The 16,987-nt window shown below is 52.8% G+C and overlaps 4 protein-coding genes across 4 annotated transcripts; 2 read left to right on the top strand and 2 right to left on the bottom strand.

Moving 5' to 3' along the window:
- The first annotated feature begins 2,215 nt into the window (after nt 1-2,215).
- HER10_EVM0008026 (Sec7 domain-containing protein) lies at nt 2,216-9,169 on the top strand. Its single transcript, XM_035477563.1, has 2 exons — nt 2,216-6,543; nt 6,599-9,169. Exons 1-2 carry the CDS (start codon nt 3,690-3,692, stop codon nt 8,590-8,592), a joined length of 4,848 nt encoding a protein of 1,615 aa, XP_035328224.1. The 5' UTR covers nt 2,216-3,689; the 3' UTR covers nt 8,593-9,169.
- A 443-nt stretch (nt 9,170-9,612) lies between these two features.
- Nucleotides 9,613-10,578, top strand: HER10_EVM0004731 (uncharacterized protein; the record flags this gene model as incomplete). Its single annotated transcript, XM_035474365.1, has 3 exons — nt 9,613-10,030; nt 10,168-10,308; nt 10,438-10,578. Exons 1-3 carry the CDS (start codon nt 9,872-9,874, stop codon nt 10,576-10,578), a joined length of 441 nt encoding a protein of 146 aa, XP_035327925.1. The 5' UTR covers nt 9,613-9,871.
- A 316-nt stretch (nt 10,579-10,894) lies between these two features.
- HER10_EVM0000804 (umta methyltransferase family protein) lies at nt 10,895-12,779 on the bottom strand (the record flags this gene model as incomplete). The annotated part of the gene is made up of 9 exons (XM_035470572.1): nt 10,895-10,964; nt 11,039-11,458; nt 11,537-11,674; nt 11,727-11,764; nt 11,818-11,855; nt 11,929-12,058; nt 12,118-12,140; nt 12,202-12,287; nt 12,556-12,779. 9 exons carry the CDS (start codon nt 12,777-12,779, stop codon nt 10,895-10,897), a joined length of 1,167 nt encoding a protein of 388 aa, XP_035327548.1.
- A 2,016-nt stretch (nt 12,780-14,795) lies between these two features.
- On the bottom strand, nt 14,796-16,743 carry HER10_EVM0001907 (uncharacterized protein). The gene has a single exon (XM_035471640.1). It carries the CDS (start codon nt 16,081-16,083, stop codon nt 14,908-14,910), a length of 1,176 nt encoding a protein of 391 aa, XP_035327642.1. The 5' UTR covers nt 16,084-16,743; the 3' UTR covers nt 14,796-14,907.
- Nucleotides 16,744-16,987: the final 244 nt, after the last annotated feature.

The following is a 16,987-nucleotide window of genomic DNA, read 5'->3' as shown; positions in this document are numbered from 1 at the left end:
CACGACGGCGTCCAGATCCTACACTGCCGTGGCGTAGATAGGTTCTCCCAGTCTATTGTGTAAGGATCAACGGCAGCAGGTTCATATCGATGATGATTGTGGCAGATTGTTTCTTTTGCATTGCTCATCTGGCTCGGTTTCCATCATCCATGGCGCGAAAGCGAAGCGAAGCGGTTGTCTTTCAAAGGACCCAATGGCGTTTAGGAAATGAGGATGGCAACGATTGGTGGGTTTGAGGGCGGCTGGAGAGAACAGGACGTGCTCTGCAGAGAGAGATTGAGATGAAGCGGTTATTTCTTTGTTCTTTGCGGGCGGTCAAGATGACGAAGGCGAGTGAGCATACTTGATCAAAAGTATCGGTAAGCCGGGAAAGTGATAGACTACTCCGTAGATAGTAAAGAAAGAGTGACGGAATATGGAGAAAAAAGGCGATAAAACAATACTACCAAAAACAAAAGAAGAAAGGAGGGGTTCACTGCTAAATGGGGGTACTCCGTAGAGGAAAATGGGAAAAGCAGTGAAAAGGGGAAACCTTGCAGTTGCAGCAGACGTGGAGTGGACTCTCTCTCTTTGCCCATTCGGGCCAGTTTGGTTGTGTGCTTTCCTCATGTTCCCCAGCAGCAGCCAAGGGCAACGGCGAGAAATGACATGGAAGGTGCGTCCTGACGAGTCCGGGACCACATCAAGCACATGTCGCAAGGCCCGTGACATCTCTCAACTTTCCATTTTTCTGTGGGTTTCTACCAAACCTAGGTAAGGCACTTTGGGTACCTCGTCTTGCGAGGGAGTCTCCGTTCGTTGGCTCTTTCCTCCCGTCGTTTCTCACGGTTGCGGATACGTACATACTTGTAATGTGGTGGATGAGGCAAGTGCAGCTCGAAATTTAAGATACCTTAGTGGAGGAGAGAAGGCACTGGTGGGCGTGGCAGGTGCGGAGGGACATGGGATGCCATAAAAAAACATGGAAGGAAACTCCATTCGTCTGGTGTTTCTCCCGGTATTTCTGCATCTGTTGGATGTTTCTTCAACCTGCTTCGTCAACCATACGGGGCACGACTGCCTAGGTACCTAGTAAGCAATACTTGCCCGTACATATATCGACTAATAAGGCAAAGTCAGACGAATATATGGTTGTCGTCGTCGTCGTCGTCGTCCTTATTCAGCATCGGATATGATGATGTGGAATATTGATGTCCGTGCTTCCTATTGCTCTTTCCCTTGCATATTGATATTAATGTTGTTATCGTCTCGTCTGGTGTTTCTCTTGCCTGGGCCCCGACTTTTTGACAGGGACAGGGACGCTCCGCAACACCGACCGAGAAGAGACGCCAGCATGAACGTCGATGGACCAGCGCATTCAAACCCCCGTATCACTTGTATCCTCTTACAGAAAACTCCGTACTCCGTACTCTGCATCCATCCGGAGGAAGGAATAGGGAGTACATACAAAAGCATCTTGGTTCATGTCGTGTCGCATGCGCCGTGTAATTACAATGCCCTGCCAATATGCAGGTCCGCACAGAGATACACAAGAGAGAGTCAAGACATGCAGCATCATCAGCAGCAACACAGACGCTACGTCTAATTACCTGACAGACTATGGATCCGTTCTTGACTTTGTTACGGATACCATGATCCGAAATTCTGCAGACCTTCAACGTAGATACCAGCCGAAAAAGACAAAAGGTCTCAGGTTCCATCCATGTCCCGTCGGGAGGACCACAGTAATACTTGCCTGAGATATTGTCCGTTGTTCATTTTCTAGCTTGATTGACCAGGTTCCTATTCGTAGCAGTCCCGGATCTCATCCCCATCTGTGTTCCGTGACTGTCAAGTATGGATATCCTAACCCCTGCCCGGTCTTTCTTCTAGTGTAGGCTGCCCATCAACGAAATTCCTTGTCATGCCTTGCTTGACCCTAATTACGCCGTACCTTCCTGGTGGTACCTTAATTACCTCGACTCGGAGCTGGTGTTTGCAGGTACCTATCCGTACCTTACCACGTATCCAAGGTAGTGAATTGCTTGTCGCCATTCCTCCTCTGCCCTTCTGCTTCTTTTCCTTCTTTGCACTTTTCCCACGTGTGTTTCGTGGCTAGTTGTTCATCAATAATACCTTATTACCAAACCGACAAATCGGACCTCCCAGATACCTTGCAAAACTTTCTTCCGCACTTTAGGTAAGTAAGCCAAAAGTCAACAAACCCATCCATCATCCATCATCCATCCACCCGTCTCGCCGTCTCCCTTCTCTAACTGCTTGTGCTTCAAGCAACCAAGCAACCGACCACCCACCACCCCCTAGTGCCCTGGCACCGCAAAACATCCGAACTGTGACGAATGCACACCTGCATCTACCGTCCCTTACCGCACCCCATCCAACCTTGCCAGACGCATACCTACTCCGTACGGATACACCACGCTTCGCCTACCTCTTCCACTTGGACTTGGTACACTCCAGTCTCCGCATACAGAATACTTCCAGCTATATCCATGTCTACCACGCAGTCCATACTCTGACGATCCAATTCGAACTAATAATACTTCTTAACCCTGCGCTCGCCCACTGCCAACACAACCTCGACCTGTGTTGCGCGCATCTGCGGATACCTCCTAAGCTAGCAGTCGCACCGTCGCCGTTTTCTCGTCGCTAGCACAAGACACAAGTGAACCACTTCACACACCACCACACCCTCACCCTCGTCCACGTCCTCGCTCTCGTCCTCCACCCCTCGCCCGTCGACGGCCGATCACCGCCATCCATCCGGGGCCTAGCAAGTCCTAGGTCAGGGGAAGATTGAGGGTAGCATCCATCGCCTCTTTCGGAGCATCGTACCAACTTTCAAGGCCCGTCACTCTACCCCCCCAACATTCGCCTACTCTATACCCGGTCTCAATACTACCACTACTAGTACGAATACACGCTACCGACGACGGATACTAATACATAATCAAACCTTCCCGCGCACATTTTCCCGTTCCTCGTGGCACTCTTGGCCCTTGAATGCCCACCCGCCCATGCCAAACGGGGGAAAACGGCAAAAGCACCACCAGAGAAAAAAGCAACCTGAACAGCTGCCCACTTCAGAAAAGAAACATTGCTGCAACGTCGTCCGCTAACACCTGACACCACCCCCCAAAAGACCCAAAGAAAGGGTCCAAAAGGGGACTCGCTCGAGTCTTCATTTCGGCCACTCATTACTCGGTTGGGACTCGTTCACCCCCGGGAGACAAAGCCGACCCGCGACACCGAAGTTCGAACCCGGCCTTGTGGACATTGCGACGCCTGAGAAGCCCACTTTGACCGTCAGTCTGCCTGTTCAAGCCTGCCCGCCGCCTGCTGTTCAAACTTCAAGGCCCTCCCTCCAGGCTTTGAATCCTGTGAGCCCGCCGGCGGACATCGACTGATTCTTACGGCGCTGCCATCGCCGTCGGATTGGATCGCTTGACCTACTGGCGTCGCATTGGATCAACCGCGTTGGACAATATTGGGGCGCGTCCCGACTCTTGTTCAGCGGCCGCACCTTGGCATCTATTTGGCGCCGGCCTGCTTGCTGCTACTACTGGCGACTACTACGGCACCTTACTGCATATGCGCCTTGCGCTTGCGCTTGATCGGATTGGATCTGGAAATGACTTGAAAACCCTTTTCGACCCCCACGATACCCTTCCGCCCCCCTCTCCTTCATCATGTACGCCGACACCCCGAGACGTTCCAGTCGTCGCCGTCCCGACCTCAACATCAACACCTCTCCTCCGCCCGCCGCCTACTCGAACAGGCCTGCCGCCGTTGTCGCGTCACGGGGAGAACCTACAACTGCGCCGCCAGTCCCTCAAACACCACCACCAAGTAATAGGAACAGGCCGCCGCCGCCGCCGCCTACTTCGTCCTCGTCCGTCGCCAAGGGCAAATCCAACAGTTCTCGGGCACTACGAGGCCCTGCCCTCTCTCGCCATGCCGACGACTCTTTCTTGGTAGACACTCCCGATTCGCCTGACAGCTTCGACATGTCCTCGAATAAAGAAAACGATAATCCCGACCAATCTCGCCCCCGCGACTCCCACGATCTTTCATTGTCCCCGCGAAACGTTACGCGCGACTCCCTCATGGCCAACATGCTCATGTCTCTCGACCAATTCTCCATGGGTGGCCCAGTCGGTGGCCCCTTTGGCAGTAGCCCGCCAAACATGCATGACGAGCCTTCCCAGCAGTACCAATACGATACCGACGGAGACGGTTTCTCTAGATCAGTGCGAGGTGGCCGCGCCGGACACACATACTCCTACAGCTCCGACTTTGACGCCGACGATGCGAGCAGAATATCCTCACGGGGTAGGAGGAGCAACAGTAGTTCCAACTTCCAACCTGGTCTGCACCGCATCAGCAGTATGCGGGAACCGCTGCGAAGCACTGCCAATTCCCAACGCCACATGCACTCTCGAGGTGGGAAGGGAAGCACAAAGAGTAGCAGCTCCAACAGCATTGATGCCGGCTATGCTCAAGTTCTCAGTAGCACAAGGTGGGCTTCCGGCTTCGGTGGCAGATCCTCGAGCTTCGACTATGGTCACCGCCCGCCAGCCCTGCAGGCCACACAACATCAAGCTCAAGCGAACGGAGCTCCATGGCACATTGAATTCTCCAACACCTTTTTCACCGACGATTACGATGCCGCGCCGACGCCCACGGTGCCTGGCGGGCCCCGACGCATGATGCCGCCCGTGACCCCCCCTGCTGCGACCATTCCACAACAGCCCATGGCCGCATCCACGTCCGCAGCCGCACATGCACCATCGACTGTGGCTGTGGAGCCAGCCGAACCGCCGCCCATTGTCCTCGAACGCAAACGGTCGAGTCGGTCCGCTAAAAGCACGTCGACATCCCGCCGAGCGGACAACAACAACAAGTCCAGCACTCCACGAGAAGAAGTGCCCCCAATGCCTTCATCTGTTCCGGTATCTTCAGCTGCGCCAATATCGTCGCCAGCAACCGCACCCGTCACGGCATTCGAGTCTGAGTCGGCACCCGCGCCACACGTGGGCTACGGCAAGACAAAAGAGCCCGTGCACGCAGCTACAATTCCGACACAAGCACCGTCGCAGCAAACAAAAGAAAAACCGGGGTTTTTCAGGCGAGTCTTCGGCTCGTCTAGAAGCAATGCCTCCAACAACCCGCCCGAGACGCAAAATTCCACAGGCATAACGTCGTCAACATCTGTGGATTCTGTTGATCAGAGGTCCGGGAACCGATCTCTACACGTTGCCAACCAGATGAAGCCATCCGCCCCCGCCCCGCCCTCGAGGGATACATCTTCGTCCCATTCTCATCATCACGTGCTGCAAAAGAAACCGAGCTCCTTCTTTCGTCGCAGAAAGAAGTCTGTGTCCGCCGATGAGGTCCCTCCTGTGCCCGTTGCTGCAACTCTCGAACCGCCAATGCCCCCTCTAGTGGCCCCGATCCAGTTGCCCATCACCAAAGACAAGCTTTCTGCGAAACCAGAGCCCAGCCCAATCAGCAGTCTGCGCAGGGTTATGAACCCGTACCTTAAAGGCAGCCCGGTGACGCCAAATACGCCCTTGACACCCCAACCTGCCCCCGTGCAACCTGCCTACTCCGAAATGACCTCCGATCCCGCTCCTGCTTCAAACGGCGAGAGGGCCGAAGAACAACCACGATCCTTCTCCCCCGAGTACGACCCGAGTCCTAATGCACGGATAAGAGAGGTCCGCTCAGGATCTCGTGATGATGACGATGACTATCATCCAGAGCATGAGCGCCGGACCGATACGCCCACTAGACCGCCCCCGGAGCCTCCCATATCGTCCGAAAAGCGAAACAATTCCTTCCTCGATATCGATGGCAGTGACAATGAGGCAGACACCGAGTCGAAGCGAGGCAAGACAAAGAGGGATAGGAGCCACAAATCTGGCAAGACGAGCAAAGAGCCGTCCCCGTCCCGCAAGGGGACCTCAGACCGAAAGGATGATACCATTAGAGGCAGGAAGAACAACAGACTCGCGGTCGCCCCAGCAGACTCGGATGATGAAGGCAATAAATCAACACTAATTTTGCCAATGGAGGGTACTAGGTCTGCCAGCCGAGCTTCAGGGTCCACCACCACCGAGTACAAGTCTGCCATGAGCGGCACCCCTAGCGTCCGAGTCGAAACCACAGAGAATAGCCCCAAGGTCCTTGGCACATTTGAGGCTATGAGCACCAAGCCTCTGGATGAGCCCGACTTCGTCGTTGGAGACCCAACAGAAGACGACCGCCAAAAGGCCCAAAAGATCTATGATGGTAACGAGGACTTCATTCAGAAGGAGAAGGCCGCTGCATGGATGGGTGAAGAAGGCCCCGTCCGGCAGAGGACTTTGCAAGCGTACATGGATCTGTATGACTTTGCCGACAAGAGCATTCTCCAGAGTCTCCGCTTGATCTGCGAGCGCCTCGTCTTTAGAGCAGAGACACAGCAGGTTGATCGTATCTTGGTTGCCTTTTCCAAGCGTTGGTGTGATTGCAACACCAACCACGGATTCAAGGCATCCGGTATGTTGCTACTTTCGCCTCCAAATCATCAAGAACACAAACTAACGTTATATAGACGTCATTCACACAATCTGCTACTCAATCATGCTGCTCAACACTGATTTGCACCTGGCTGACATCGAGCACAAGATGACGCGGAGTCAGTTCGTCAAGAATACCATGACTACAATCACTCAGGCGGTGATTGAGGCGGCCCCTGATGCGTTTGAGCGGCCGACCATTTTACCGGGTAAATCCAACAGCGCTCTTGGAGGCGACGATTCCAGACCGTCGATCGAAGAGCGGTTCGTTTCGCGCCGACTGTCGTTCCGACCGCCGCCGAGAAACGAGGGAGACGGGTCCGGAGACCACTGCCACGACGAATGCGGGCCCTTGGTCAAGTCACCATTCGACGGTTCGATGCGAGCCTGGGAAAGCCAGGTCGAAGTGGTCCTCAAGGACATTTACGCCTCGATCCGCGACGAACGATTGCCTCTCTTCGGTGCCGATCCGTCCAAGAATCTGGCGCCCAACACCCAGAGCGGTCTCTCTGTTATTGGTATGCTGAAGCGAACGCCTAGCGTTCTGAGTAAGGCCCCGTCTGAGAGTCAGGCATCTATGCGTGGGCGCATAGCTGAAAATGGCCGTGCCAATTCTTCCAGATGGAATTCGAAGAGCAGGTCACGACCTCGTATGGGCAATCCGGGCTTCTCTTCGTCGCGAACGAGCTTCGAGGACGGAAATTCCATTTGGAGCCCTACAATATCATCGGCAACGTGGAGTAAGCTCTCGCTGGGCCGAACGCAAACATCGATGTCTGTGGATTCGCTCAGCTCGTCATTCCGTGGAGGCGACTATCAACAGTCCATCGGATTTGCCAACGCCCTTAGCCAGGCCGTCATCCGTGACGATGAATCCTGTCTCGGGAAGGAGCCGTCCATCATGAGTGACGAACTCAAACCCGCGCAACTCCTCGACGACGAATCGCTCGAGCTCGCCGGTCCTCCGTGGGTAAAGGAAGGCATGGTCATCCATAAGCACCATCTTGACGGCATTGAGAAAAAGGCCAAGGACCGTCACTGGAACGAGGTCTTTGCCGTCATCCAAAGAGGCCAAATGAGTATCTTTTCCTTTGGCACTAACAAGACAGGACGCAAGGGCCGCAGTCGCAATGCAACAAAGGGCCCGGCCATTGTGGGAGGCGGCAACTGGCAGGAAAATGCCACTAACCTGGGCACCTTCAGCCTCCGACAGACTCTAGCATCTACTCTGCCACCGCCTGGTTACTCGAGAGCTCGCCCTCACGTTTGGGCCCTCAGCTTGCCCACGGGCGCTGTTCACCTATTCCAAGTCGGAACCCCCGAGATTAGCAAAGAATTCGTCACTACAGCCAACTACTGGAGCGCGCGCTTGAGCACACACCCTCTAGTCGGCGGCATCAGCAACATCGAGTATGGCTGGAGCGACGCCATCATTAACAACGCACTGGTGACGGCTATCAACGAACAAACCGTGGGACCGGCGACTGGGCGCCAGCGCTCTAACTCAAGGCCCGGAAGCAGCGCCGCCGGAAACCCTCGACCTAGTATGTCGAGCTTCCGCTCAGCTGCTTCACTCGACCACGGCTCCGGAGGCCCTTATAGCTCAGCCAGCCGCGGTAATAAGCTGCCTGGTGACAGGATCCATGTCGCCGAGTGGGCGCCACCAACACAGAGCATGCGGCCCAGCAACCTACCAGAAGAGGAGCAGCTCGAAAGTCTCCTTGCCTACGTCAAGGGCATCGAAGATGAACTTCAGACGCACAATCAGCTTCGCAGCCCGATGCTGCTCGCCTTCACACCCCGTGGCAACAACGCCGTTCGCGCCATGACAAACTGGGAGCGCAAGAGTGCCTACCTCCTACGGGAGATTGTCAAGTTCAGGACATATGTCGACTGCTTGCAACAGGCTGAAACGCGCAAGACTGAAATCTACGGAGAGAGAGATTTGGCTCGCAGAGCCGCGAGGGGAGAGTTGGATGAGGGAGAGATTGAATTCGACGTCGAACGAGACACGCCAATCAGGACTTAGATGGACTTGGTGCATACACTATGCTACGGAGAACGAGGACGGGGGTGTTTGGCAGGGAAAACATGAGCGGTTCACGCGCGCGCAGAGAGCCGAGCCCACGACGATATGACCACATTGGACTCTAGGAGTTTGAGTTTGGGTGGGCGTGTTTTGGGTGTTGGTTTTGGCACACACATCATCTTTTGTTTTGTCTTGTCTTTTTTGTTCACTTCTTTTTATTTGTACAAACACAGTTTGATACCCAGACTTTTGTCAACGAGCCCGCTCCCACGAGGTTGTCTACCGTTCGACGGCAGGGAGCCGCGGGGAGAGGGGTCATTTTTTCTACTTCACAGTGGCTTCGGGTGTTTCTCTCATTCCGTCTGGTGGGAGATGTGCCTTGCCTTTATAATAGATAGGGAGGGGTTTCATCATGACACGGAGGTCCGGCGGTCTCGCTGAGCGAGGGAGTTTTGCAAACACAACACGGCACAACACGGCCTTGCTCGCATTGGGAGGAATTGGCTCGTCTCTGATTAATGAGGTGTAAATAGTAATACGGAGCAGAAGGATAAGAAAAAAAGATACAATGGGGAAACAACTTTGGTTCAACATGCTCTTCTTCGCCTTGGTCTGATGTATGTGTCCGTGAAGTTGGGAGCCGGGAGTTTCTGGTCGAAGGGACGTGGATGGTCTACGACGGCTTCTGACTTCGGCTCTTTGGCAACCGTTAACGCATTGAAAGTGTTTACGGAGTGATGCTATCTCATTGTCTGTTCCTCTCATCATCTTTGCGACGACGATTAGATCAGCGTTCACCTCCTGGAGTTCATCCTATGTCAAATGAGTTACGTCCAATTGGTTGGGGTGTTCCTCCGCTATCCCCCGCTGGGGGTGTGTGCGTGGGGCTCCCGGGGATGAGTGAACTGCTTGCTTGCTATTCTTTCACGTCATCCATCCACTCGGCATTCGGTATTTTTTACCCCACCATTTTGTCAACCTCCAGCTCACAGCTCTCTGATCTTCGACTACCCTACCTACAGTAGGTTTCCATCTGAATTGCCAACCCAATTGATTACTCGAAATATTCACCGCGGTTTTGAAGACACTCTATTAAATCTGTATTGATTCCTTTCACAAGGTAAGCTGGGTCATTGTTCAAGCAAACGGACACCCCCCCCCCCCCCGGCAGCGAAGACTCGCGGTCCTTTCACGTGTCAACACACACAGCGAAACTGACAAACTTCCTCTCCAGGCAACACGCACATTTATCCTCTAGGACTCGGTAATTTCAAAACCCATGGATCCTTCACCAAGCGCCAACTCCCTCCCGCCGGAAGCAATCGCTCTCGCGGGACGAATGTACGACGCCGCGCGGAAAGGGGACCTCGCCATCTTCCAGCAGGCGTTGCCGGCTGGGTTGCCGGCGAATATGACGAATGAGAAGGGTGATACATTGGTATGTACTTTATACTTAGCCTGGATTCCGAACCACGAAAGAAGAAGAAAAGAAGATGGAGAAGAATGCCTTTCTTTGATCATGTTTAAAAACAAAAGACTCGTGCTAATGTATCTTCTTCTTAACGTTGTGTGTAGCTCATGCTCGCCGCATACCACGGGCACGCGGACCTGGTGAAGTTGCTCATCCAGCACGGGGCCGATGCGAATCGGTTGAATGATCGGGGGCAGAGTCCGCTTGCTGGGGCGGTGTTTAAGCAAGAAGACAAAGTTATCGAGGTTCGTTCCATATCATCTTGCCGCTTTGCCCTACTGAAAGTCCGCCGATAACGAGATGCCCGGGGCGGACGGCGTTCTTATTTCCCGGTTCTCGCCTAAGTCATGGTGTTCTGACACGTTCGCAAATAGGTTCTACTCGAGGGCGGCGCGGACCCTGATTTTGGTGCTCCGAGCGCACTGCAGTGTGTTGCTATGTTTAAGCAGGAGGAGAAGTGGCAGGCTGAATTTGAATCTGCGCCAGGTCGGGGAAAGGCTGTTCCGGAATCATGAAATGAGACGTCACGCAGGAAACAGAAAAGTTGGCGGTATTATGTCCTCTGCCAGACACGTTCCATAAAGCCGCAGGAACCCCATTTGTAGTCGAATCTCGGTAGAGATGGGCTCACCTAACATAATTTACTAACGAAGATGATAACTACCCATCTTTATGGAGAAACCGTGCACTCGATTGATGCAGTAGGCTATTTGGCACTTTAAATAGAATTGGATGACTTGGCAGGTCTTGAATATGGATTGCGGAAGTCTGTAATCCTTTGGTTGCAACTGCGTCTACCTTCCATCAACCAAAGCTTTGCCATAGTTTCTGTCATACTGGCGGCGGCACTCCTCCATTGTTTCCCTCCTCTTCGAAGGGCTTCTGAGCGTAAACAACGTGGCTATCAGACATGTCAGCCTCAACATCGGTTTGAGCTCACGAAAAGAAAAGAGGGGGGAAAAGCAATCAACGTACTGATCAAAAATGGCATGGCAAGCGCCCTCCTTCAACTCCTTGCGAACTCTTGCGAGCAACACCATGACTTCCTCTTTGGTCTGTCCTAAGAACCCGCAAAAGATTTTCAGCGTGAAGCCCTCCAAACCTTCGAGCAGCTGGACCAGGTTCAACATGCCGACGTCGGCGTAGTACTCGTCCTTTGCCCAGGGTCCGATGGGGACCTTGAACCGCTGGTGCGTGATGTTTTGGAATCCGGCGTCCCGGACCCAGCCTTCGAGTTGGGGGCCTGGGCGGGCGGTGCGGCCCATGGCCTCGCAGGCGTCAATGTACTGCCTGTTCCACTGGCGCGTGGCGTGGTCTTCCGTGTAGGTGCCGTCGTCTGAGTAGTAGAGCCCATCCATATCCTGGAATTCGACCCATCCGCCTGGGTTGACGTTGCTAAAGCAGCTCATGATTAGTAGGTGTAAATCTACCAAGAAGAATTGTAGACACTGCACCACATCTCGGGCTACTTACTCATACATGTTTCTGATAAGCCTAGGCCAGTCTTGAATTGAGATGAGCATGTATCGACAAAAGATGTAGTCGTATTTATGCTCGTTGATCCAAGGGCTCTCGACATCGTCAATTTCGAACCTTACGTTCGCCGGGACCCTTGCCAAGTCAATAAGTAAGTTTCTTCCACGCAAATTCGGACATTTCCTACCATCCAGGCTGAATGGGACTCAAGTCGTTTCCGGTAATCTGTTCGCTCACTTAGCATCACTTCGCGGCTCGACCCGCTTGAAGACACTAACCTCCGCGTTTTCGAAAATATCGCCCATTTCCACCGACCCTACATTGAGTCCAAGTCAGCATCATCTTTCATCAAAGAGCGACGGATTACGTCGTTGTTTGCTTCTTCTCACAAATTCCAGTGCCTGTCCCAATGTCCAAGACTCGATGAAGAGTCTCCGCCCTAAGGGGCGCCAGGAACAGCCTGTTGCCAATTGATCTGACCATGAGTGCGTGGGCAATGTCCAAGCGTTCCATTTCGCGCTGCATGGCTTTTAGAGTCTTTCAGGTTTCAAAAATTGGTTTCTGGATTTCTAACAGACCTCATCGTTTGGGAAGGAGTAGGCTAAAGGCGCCATGTGAATTAGACCAAGCAGTAAAGAGTGATGCACCGAAAATACACTCACATCCTGGCCGGAAAGCGTGATATCTTCGTCCATATTCGACCGGATAGTCGACAACACTCGAAGTTAGGGACGCGGAGTAGTTAGTTCTGTGTGAATCTTTATCAGCTTTAAACAGCACAAAGGATGGGAAGTGGCACATACATCCTTTCATCAATGGTAGACCCGTCAGTCTAGGAGAGCCATTAGTTCACTGTAGTTTTGTCCCGATGAAAGGTAAATGAACAAACGCTAGCTCCATCATCACTCGCTTCGATAAGGCCAGGAGTATTGGGTGTTGGCGTTGCTGCTGTCTCTGGTGGCGAGTTTTGGACTGCCAAGGGACTTGTTGGCGTGGGTGTTGCAACCGGCTCGGACGTTGCGGTTGGTTCAGACGTCGCTATCAGTTCAGACGTTGCGGTCGGTTCAGACGTCTCGGCTGGTTCTGATGAGACGGCCACTCTAGGCGTCGCGGCCGGTTCAGATGTGACTGCTGGTGAAGAGGCCGCGGCTGGGGGAGATGCAACAGTTTGAACAGGTGCATCGACACCAGCCACATTGGCCAGAGGAGTCGTGGGTCGAGGTGAAGGTGAACCCGCCATCTCTTGTGTCTCAGTCACACAAACTGGGCCTGTGTCGCGGCTGAGATAGATGTCACCCGTTGTATAGAGACAAAGTAAGTGAACAAAAGAAACCAGTCAGTCGACCCAAGTGGTTTGCTTCCTCTTTTGAAGGAAGATTGAACTGGTTGGGAGCATCTGACGGACAGGGATCTCGTTTCGATGTCCCACTTGTTGGTGCAAGCAGGATGATGCCCAGCCGTACGGATGCAGGAAAAGTGTCTCCATTCGGTCTAGAGTATCCCCGGGCTTGCATCACCTCAAGGATCTAGATAGACTTCCTCACCAATCGATCGCTACCGCTTCTACTATCCCCATAGCCCGGCCACTCGGAAGTTGGAACTGCATACGCAACCCACGTCCGCCGCATCATCGACCAAGCGATGCCTTTTACCCCTCTCCGCCAAAGTGGGCGGGCAAACGCGTCTTGCGGTAAAAGATGATACAAGAAGAAAGGCAGAAGGGCAGAAGATGGACCGATGGTTGAGCATTCGCTTTATTTCCAACGAACTCGCGAGGAGAGAATTTCAAAAAGAATGATGTGACCTCAATCACCGTAGATATTGCAACCGAGTTTTCTCATCTTGTAATACAAGGAGAGGTGGAGAGAACTTCTCTTCCGTCGTATCACTGTTCCGCAGACTTCTCCAGCCGTCATGTCTACTTGTTTCCAGTTCTTGCAAAGAAGAGCGGGGTTACTACTTCATCGGAGGAAGCTGCCGCCTCCGCGAAACGGGGGTGTCGCAGGTCAAATCACGCCTTGGCCTCTCATTTGTTCTGTTGTCTCGAAACGATCGAGTCAAAAGGTTTACCAAAGACACAGCATCATAATATCAAATTTCAACATCTCCCAAAGGCAAGATGCCTGTTAAGGACTTTCTGAGCCGTAGCCCGCGCAATAATCGACCACATTCCATGAACGGGGCCTCGATCTGTCAATGCTCTTTTTGTTCGGTACGTTTTATTGACAGCTGTCAGAGTTGGATTGAAATTGTCGCTCGGAACCGAATGTCTTGCAACTTCCGTACGTTTCTGGTTCAGATGAAAGTATATGAATCATTTGGTTGGGGAGTATCTTGAATTTGTTTCCACAGACTGAGTTACAGGTAAGATAGTAACCTAGTTCCTCGTGTCTTGGCGCAAAATTTCCAATCTTGGATCGTATTGTTTTATATCCCATTCATGGCTTGAGATTGTATATTACTAGAAAGACCATATCACCAGTTTTATCACCTTACAGCTGAACATATTGTAGACGGAAGGAAATCATAGGCAATGCGTCTGGGCTCTCTATGTTTTCTCATTTCTGACTCAATGGGTCTATTTGTGTTCTAATAAAAATAGAAGGAATCATCGAGGCCTCTGGATAAATCATATCTACGATAAGCAGCTGGTCGTGGGGTGGTTTCTAGTGATGAGCCTTGCGTCTCAAATCGCCATCTTCCGCAAACAAATCTATCCATATATTTCAAGCGCAGCTGGCGAGGGAAATGACGATCTAGGGAAATCAACGTTGTCACCCAAGACTCACCAAGCCACCTTCATAATATCTCCTTGACATCTACTATGGAATCAATCAGCTCTCAATTCGCACCCACCTTGGTATTTTGATCAAAATCACCTCTAAAGTCAAGATATGAAAGAGTCGCAAGCCGCGATGATCGACACGGGGCGCTGCACTGCCTGTCAAAAGAAATGCCCTAGCTAATCAGAAGAGCCACAAGCATCCGTAGTATTGCGGTGCAAAGTCAAATGGGTAGATCCAGCGGCGTACGCGTGACGTTGGGCTTGGCTTTCCACGAATCAAACATCTTGGCATGGTGGCTTAAAAGGTTATTTTCCTAACGTCACCTAGAACTTCACTGCCCTCTTCGAACGTAATCTTGTTTTATCACTCTGAAAGAGTCACTAGGAATAGTGAGACATGCATTCAAGTTGTTTCTACTCATGGATGTAATGTGGCACAGCTCTGTGCGGATGCCCTGAAGACTCCTCAGTCGATGCTCATAATTAGGTTTCTATTTTGATCAAATCGTCTGAAAGTCGTCTGGAGATCAGTATACAGTTCTTAGGTATCTCTCTAGCACCCAAGAGGTCGGCGACTCAACCCTCACTCTAGCTTCCACGTCATCCCTGTATTATCAAACCATTCTTCAATGGCTGTTATTGCTTCTTTGTACTCAACCATGACTGTTTCCTTGGGCGCGAATGGCGGAGGTTTATCCCAGGCGTGCTTCTCAGCCTCGACAACACGTGTGCTGACCCGGCGACCGCGAGATCTTACTCTTTCCGCAAAGGCCTTTCCCTCCAATAGCAACATGTCATGCTCGCACATGCACAGGTGTACAGGTGGCAGGCGATCTATCATCTCATCTGTCATGAGACCGGGCGAGAGACGCGGATCGCCACGTTCGGACCTTGGTCTCGGGGGATATATGTACGACGCATCGAAAAGGTCAGTCATGCCCTTGGGAAGAGTCATTTCTGGCTTTCCACATGTCTTGCGCTTCTGGGGCCTAGTCATGGTCCAATCCAAGAGCGGGTAGAACAGGACTATGCCGGAGATGTCGGGAACAGGTAGTTTAAATTTGTATCCCCACCGATCAGGGTCCTGGAGAATGTTCCAACTGGCAAGGGCCAGTGTGCCTCCAGCCGAGAAACCCGACAGCACGACCTTGTTTATGTCGATGCGGAATTCTTCGGCACGTGCGACGATCTGAAGAATAGAGTCGGCGGAGTCCTCCACCGGTGTGGGGAAAGGGTACCCCGGGGCCAGACGGTAGCTCACGGAGAAGACGACGGCATTAAGGGCCGTGGCTACGGCGCCAGCCCAGCGGGCATCGTCAGTGCCCTGTCCGAGGATGAAGCCCCCGCCGTGAAAGTTGATTACCGCAGGGATCTTGCCGGTGGGTTTGCTGGAGGAGGTGGTGGGAGGAAGATAAACATCGACCCTGATCTTTTCTTTGCCGGCCCACTCTGAGAGGGTAGAGTCTAGCCAGATGACTCTATTCGCAGCCGGTGGGACGGGAGCGGACAGGTTCTGCAGGCCGAAGGCAAAAGCGGCCCCCGAGCGCAGGGCAACGGCATTGGCCGTCAAGCGCCATCGCGCGATATTCTCGAGTGGGTTGTCGTACTCATCGTCGGAAGCGCCGGCTATGCTACTGGCGACGCTATTGGCCTTGCTCGCGGCCTTACTCTCAGCCTTTCGTTCTTTCCTACTGGCTCTACTCTCTTTGGAGACGTTGGAGATGTTGGAAATGGTGCGAGTAAGCTTGCTCTGTAGCATCGGGAACGCGGACTGCGCGGAGCGCGTGCGGGAGTCAGGAGGATTAAGCTAGTGGGTATTGGTAAGGCTGGCAGGCAGCGAGGGGCGATCGGACATTCAAACGGACAATGAATCAAATGTCTCAAAGGTTGCGAGCGGTGAGAGGGTCAGGTAAACAGTGGTGTACCGGGTGTGTCGGAACGGGTTCGATTGATAATAGGTCGAGGGGACGAGAGAGAGGGACGGGAGAGATGGGAGGATGGGAGAGAATGTGACAAATCAAGGGTGCGCAAGGAATCTTCGGGATGTGTCGTTGGGCAAAAAGGCTGTAGTCTGTACGCAGTAGAGGGCTAGAGGCTGCAAAGGAACGGCAAAGGTGTTCCGCTGGCGGGAAGCTAAGGATCCCGGGCGGGTTGGAGGAAAAGCATCAGGTGTCGTTGACGTTGAGGGAGGGTTTTCTTGGCAGCGGTGCCTTGCCTTGCCTGGCTTGGCTTGGTGTGACTGATGCAATGTACGGATACGTAGTAAGGTATGTACTGTGTAGATGTGGCCGGTGTGGCTCAGGTAAAGATCAATAGGTAGCTGTGGCTGAGTTTGACGTCGTGGTGATGAAGCATGTTGGTCGGACAAGGCGAATAACAAGGCAGTGTAGTGTCTCTGTACGCGTGTTTAGGGGGTTTGGAAGACATGCAAACCTGAGACGAAAGCAAATAATCACAAAGCAATAACATCAGCCGAGGCGGCAGGCTTGGTGTGCAATTCCAAGGCAGGGAAGGAGGGCATCGAAATGGGATGTCATAATGAGAATGACACCACCAAAAACGAGTAAATGGCAGCTGCGCTTGCGGCACAAGTGTGTGTGAGGTGAGGTCAAGGTGAGGTTGAATGAAGGACGGGAGGGACTGCCACGGTGGCTAGTGAGGCG

The sequence above is a fragment of the Colletotrichum scovillei genome (genome assembly GCF_011075155.1).
Source record: "Colletotrichum scovillei strain TJNH1 chromosome Unknown Contig00010, whole genome shotgun sequence".
Classification (NCBI taxonomy): Eukaryota; Fungi; Ascomycota; class Sordariomycetes; order Glomerellales; family Glomerellaceae; genus Colletotrichum; species Colletotrichum scovillei.
This window is presented reverse-complemented; position numbering and strand designations above follow the sequence as displayed.